The following is a 6305-nucleotide window of genomic DNA, read 5'->3' as shown; positions in this document are numbered from 1 at the left end:
GAAACTCTCCTGTAAATTTCAAATTTCCTGGCCCTGTCATTCTTGAGAAGAATATTTCAAAGATTTTCCCTGTATAATCACATATAAAACTTTGATCCCCTATTGTGGCCCTATCCTACGGCTACCCCAAGGGGGGCATGATTTTACGAAAATTGAATCTGCACTGTCAGGAAGCTTTTTTAAACTCCATAAATCGTATCTGGGTTAAAAGCCTAGGATCAGAACAATTCAATGGTGACATATATTAATTCATTTATGTATTCTGAAAACGGTGAGGTGGCCTCACATGTATATGCAAAGCGTTATTTATTCTAACTTGACGTCATAATATGTTCGGGAATTGCAGCCCTTATGCAATTTTAAAATTGCCATTGATTGTAAAATAGATTTGCTACGTTTATTATGTATTTAGCATTGCATTAATCCTTTTGAAAAAAACAATATGAGATAAATAGAAAATTGAAAAGATAACATCACAATAATACTTTTATACAACACTGGTTAAAGCGGATTTTGTAGAAAAGCATGATAAATAATTCATCTCGAAGAAAAAGTAAGCACACTCAATATGCGAGGTTGATTTCAGGCTTACTGTGACGTTTTCCAAACTACTACCACAGTATAAATTACACAACTATCAATATTTTCTCTACAGAGAAGTGAAAAGACATAGCCTGAATGTTGACTACGCCTGTCCATTAAAGAGAATACTATTAATAGTGTGGACACTTTCTTTCGAATACATGGTGAATGGATGGAAGACTATTATAGTATTATTTATATATATATATATTTCTTTATGGCATATCCGATAAATAACAATATAAATAAATAATATCCAATATGTATAGTATATATCATCATAAAATATATATGTTTTAAGAGTAATATATAGAACATAATTAGTTTACATGTATAAAATAGTATGAATTAAATAGTTCATTAATTATTCTACTAACAGAAGCAATGTAAATGTAAGAACATATATTTCCTGACTTACAGGATTTTTTCACATTTTGAACACTTAAAAGCTGTACCAATTTCATATCCAAGTTTCTTCATAATAATACTCTTTACAACTTCACTGGATTCTAAAATGATTCATACAAATTAAATTACACAGTTATTTAAATAAGCATAAACTGAAATTCATCTCAATATTGTTTGTTGTACAAAGTTTACTCAGCCTCTTATGTTTTTGTTCCTTTACATACACTGTACCTTCCAGTTTATGTACAGCCAACAGCAATACAAGAATTCTATCCAAAACACTTGTTTAAATAAAGTCTTGTTAAAACTGTGTAGGAAATAAAACCAATCTGTCTAGTTCATCATATACATGTATGTATGTGAGCCATATATCATTCATACAAATCTTTTCTTCAAAAAATGATTTTTAAATCTTTTACATACATACAAATCTTGAATCAAAAATAAAAAAATAAAAGAATTTTTCTAGATTTTCTGGATTCTTTAAAATACAATGTGTAATGTCAATGCAAGGTACTTTGAAAAAAATTGGTCTGATATAAACAGTGTTATCAAACAATTTCTCTATTGTTGGAAATTTGCCAAATATCAAAGGTTTGTCATACTATTTATGATTAGAAAATGTGTTGTTAATTTCAATTTCATTTTTAAAAATACATCTCCCGATTAAGTTATTTATAATCTAATTCAAAAATGATTTTTTTTCTTCTTAACTCTAATGAATAAAATGTAACAAAGCTATAAACCATGTTCAAGAATGGAACTTGTAGTAGACTAACATCATTTCTTTGATATCCATGTTTCCTTTAAAATATCATTCCATTTTTAATACAAAATTAATGCTGTCATGGGCTGGCTAGGTTGTACATTCTATCTGTGCCCGAAACATCCCGTAATGTGTTCCCCGCTACTTCTGTACAGTCCACTACAAATATCAATACCGGGTCGTCTCAATTCCAGGACCTTCGTGCAAATTATAATTTAGCATTATGTCGGAATCGCTGGATCCTAAAAGGGGTCATGTCGTATGATGGTGTTTCGTTTGTTGCCAGTTCTGCCAAAACTTTACCCACTACTGAAGCCAGCTTAAATCCATGACCTACAACATGAAAGAATAAAAAATACCAACTTACATTTTAAAAGTGTCCCCTAGCTAGCTTACATCCATGATAATCACTAATTTCTGTGATGTTTCAGAAATCCCTACTAAAGTACACGTGTAAATGAATAGATACCTGAAAACCCAGCTCCTATCACAATATTCCTCCAAGATGGATGATGATCAAGAATTAAATTTTCATCGTCAGACCACTAAAAATAGGTAAATAAAGTATGATGATTAAAGTATTTTAAAAAATAATACATTCCTCACTTCATAATGAAAACATCATATTACTTAAAGCAACATGAGATACTGGTTTCATATCAGTAAAGTTCATAAATTAGTTAACAAAAATTGTATTTCTGCCTATCAAACATTATACCACAATCCTATTTAATTTCACCTCCATTTGATGCAGTTGAAAAAAACCCCTGTGTGTGTGTGTGTAAAACACTGATGCCCCCAGATTACAACAAAGCGGAACCAGGTCAAAGGTCAATCTTAAGGACACAAGGTCAAAGATTTTGGTGTCATTGGAAAGGTCTTGCCACAAAAAATATACATGCCAAAATGCTCTTCTTCTATGGTGTAAAAGATAATTTTGATCAAGGTTAAAGTTTTTTGCTACAGAAAGACAGACAGGCCAAACACTATATGCCCCTGAATCTTTGATTCTGGGAGCATAAAAATAATCAGTGTCATGCCACACCAAAATGAAGACGAAGTTTCACAAATCTTCTGATATTCTTTTGCTGAAAATGTTCATCAACATTGAGATTTACAGAGGTTAAGCCTGTCAATTAAGGCTTGTACAACATACATGTATTTTGGTGTGCCTGTTTGTTGACCAACAGAATAGCACTCAAGTATGAATGATGTCGAATAAGACTTCATGTACCAAATAAATAAAAATTGTCAGTCATGTCACTTTAAGAACCATATCTCAAAGATACATAATTCTAGTAGAAATTGTGTTCAATTGTATCAGGACTTCATGTTGTGGTTGAGATACATGTATACATTATCAAAGTGTTCATTGTTTTATTTCAAACTCTTGCAACCACTTTCAAGATTTAAAAGTTACGGAAGCCGATAGGTGCCAGGGTATAGAATTAGTATTCATTTAACTGGTGGCCGCCACTTAATTTATGTGGCGGTCGCCACTTATTATATGGCGGCCGCCACTTATTTCATCTGGCAGCCGCCCCCTTAATTTAACTGGTGGCTGCCACTTAAATTTATACATGGCAGCTGCCAATTTCAAAAACAATTTATTTAATTCATATTGTTGAGAGCATGATTATTTTTGAAAGATTTAGAATAGTATGAAAACACCTAGCATCGTTTTTCAAAGTGTAGGGACAGTCGTAGGAGAAATTTTCTTCTACAATTGTTGACAAGCAGAAAAGGAACCTAAAAATTTCTCTTTTGCCCAAACTTCATACTCTTAAATTGGAGGGAGGGGGCTCCATTCGTCTTCAATTCATCAGTTCATTATTACATTTTTACCATTCATTAAATTACTACAACCAAAAGAGTGGGGTGGAGGCCAATCCGCCAATTAATGTTGTTGCACATGTGAAAATAACTTATTTTGCATATGAAAATAGAGGAGGGTCAACCCCCTGGTTCTACCTGCCTGATACATTGGTATATCAAGTACACATGAAGATTTGCTCGTGTGCAAATTTATCAACAATTGATATCGTGAACATTTATATAACTTTAAAAAATTAACAGTCAGCACAATCAAAAAACAATAATTTAATGCTCTTTTAAAATTGTATATCACATACATATTACTAAGTATTGGAGATGGAGATTACAGGGATTGTACCCTCTCATTTTGAGAGAAATAGAGATAGAGAGAGAGAGAGTAGTTGAATAACTGGCGACCCCCATATAAATCAATTTAAATTGAGTGGCGGCTGCCAGATAATGAGTGGCAGCCGCCATTTAAATAAATATTAATTCTATACCCTGACATTAGGTCCTTTGAAAAACAGATATAATAAATTATATGATATCAATATCACCAATGCACCTGTTAAATGCTTAGGGATATATATAGGTCATGATGCTAATCAATGTTACAATAAAAACTGGACGGAAAAAATTTATAAACTAGAAAAAAGACTTATAATGTGGAATACAAGAAAATTAACCTTATATGGAAAATGTACCGTAATAAATACTTTAGCATTAACACAATTATACTATAGTGCAACTATATTGCAATATCCATAAAAAAATAACGAAAACAATCTTCAATTTCCTATGGGGCAAAAGAGAAAGGATAAAAAGATATACACTGTACTTTAATTGGAAAACAAGACGAAGGAGGAATAGGTATTGTTGATATTGATTGTAAATTAAAAGCACTCAAGGCTGCTTGGGTAACAAGAATTTTCAATGAAAAACAATCATCTTTAAAATCTTTCTTTAATTCGTGTATTCTTAAAAGATTCATTACACCCGAATATCTCATAATGAAAAAATACAACCAGTACTGATGAAATAAAGCAAATTTTCAAATCATTACCAATATTTTACTGCGAAGTACTCAGTACATTGAACGAATGCAAACATAAAACACATAAAATAAAAGAGATGACTGCATGACGTTGAAGTATTGTCGCAAACTATATGGTTAAACAATTTGACTCGATTTAATGGTAAACTTCTTTTTTATACAGATTGGATAAAAAGTGGAATTTTATACATTAAAGACCTGTTTGATGAAAACGGAAATTTTCATGATATCAATTATTTTTCTAATATTCTTGTCAACAAGTCTAACTGGATTTGTGAATATAATACACTGAAAAACGTTATTAAACCTGTCCAAAAATATCACGATACTTCAAAAGGAGTCTATATAAACATAAGAAAACAAAGTAACATTTTATTAGAAAACAAGAGAAGAATACCCCTAAACTTGATAAATAGCAAAACAAATATATGATATATTTATCAATAAAATCTTTATTAAACCCTACTGTGAGAGATTTTGGGCAAAAAGCTTCAATTTCAATTTTGAAGAAAACAAAACAAATATTTATCAGTCAAAAATCACTAAAATCAAAGACAAGCAATTAACAGAATTTAATTACAAACTCTTACAAAATCTACTTAATAGTAATAAATCTGTTCACAAATGGAATAAGAATGTATCCAATCAATGCCCGTATTACCAAACACTCGAAGACACAAAACATTTAATCTTTGAGTGTAGAAACGTACAATTAATATGGAAGAAATTAGAAAATCATTTGAAATTTAATTTAAAATGGAAACATGTTGCATTAGGATTTTTTCATAAAGAAAATAAAACTACCACTTCAATAAATCATTTATTATCATATACAGCTTATTACATATATAAAATAAAGATGAAGTTAAGATATGAAAATAAAGAAGAAAATATTAATGACATTTCCTATTTTGTAAAAACAAACTTAATGTACCAATATGAGACTTATAAAACATTGAATTTCAACTTCAATTATAATGGTTTTATGATATTTCTATGACTTGTGATGATAATAATAAAAAATAGTCAGAGTATCTGAAGGAGTCTGTCCTTCAGTGGAGCTGCCTGAAGGAGAAAATATGGACATTGTGTGTTTAAGGCTGTTCCCCACAGGCAGCATGGCTTATTGAAAAATATCTCTACCATATTTATATATATTTGATATAGTCTTAAAAGAAATATAGTGTATAATGATTTAAAAAAAAAAAAAAAAAAAAAATTCTATACCCTGGCACCTATCAGCTTCCATAAAAAGTACATGTAAAAAAGGTGCAACGATTTACCGTATACATGCAAGTTTCAATGATGGCTGGCTCCGGGTTCAATTCTGGGAAATGTTTTGATACATATTTCTTCATTGTATTAATGACCCATGTGTCGTCTGCCTTATCCCGTGTGTCAGGATCTACTTCCGGTCCCCAGTGAAGGCAAATCTAGAACAGAGGATTATATGACTATCTAAAACCATATACATGTAATTATAACAAAAACACTACTAATTCTATATCAAACAAGAGCTTGATCCACAAGGCAGGGCATATCCCCTTGTGATGAGTGTCTACAAGCTTTTTCTATGAGGTCCCATAATGATCTTGACCTTTTGATCCCAAAGTCAATAAGTTTAATTCTTTCTCTCTTGATAACAAAGCTACACGTGAAGTATCAAATCAATCAAGCAAA

At 31.0% G+C, this 6305-nt stretch overlaps 1 protein-coding gene across 6 annotated transcripts in view; it reads right to left on the bottom strand.

The window, feature by feature from the left end:
- Positions 1-760: 760 nt before the first annotated feature.
- The window catches only part of LOC125653248 (peroxisomal sarcosine oxidase-like), a 28419-nt gene continuing 22874 nt past the window's right edge, over positions 761-6305 (bottom strand). For 5 of the 6 annotated variants that reach the window (XM_048882618.2, XM_048882621.2, XM_048882620.2 and 2 more), the window contains exons 7-9: positions 5909-6058; positions 2226-2301; positions 761-2089 (exon numbers count right to left, since the gene is read on the bottom strand). In XM_048882618.2, coding sequence (XP_048738575.2) covers positions 1965-2089; positions 2226-2301; positions 5909-6058 — 351 coding nt within the window. In that variant the 3' untranslated portion in view covers positions 761-1964. The remainder of the gene's footprint in view (positions 2090-2225; positions 2302-5908; positions 6059-6305) is intronic. The other variant, XR_007361850.2, reaches the window with a different exon arrangement.

Source organism: Ostrea edulis, chromosome 7, assembly GCF_947568905.1.
Source record: "Ostrea edulis chromosome 7, xbOstEdul1.1, whole genome shotgun sequence".
NCBI lineage: Eukaryota > Metazoa > Mollusca > Bivalvia > Ostreida > Ostreidae > Ostrea > Ostrea edulis.
The sequence above is the reverse complement of the archived record's forward strand: the minus strand, read 5'-3'. Positions and strand labels throughout refer to the sequence as shown.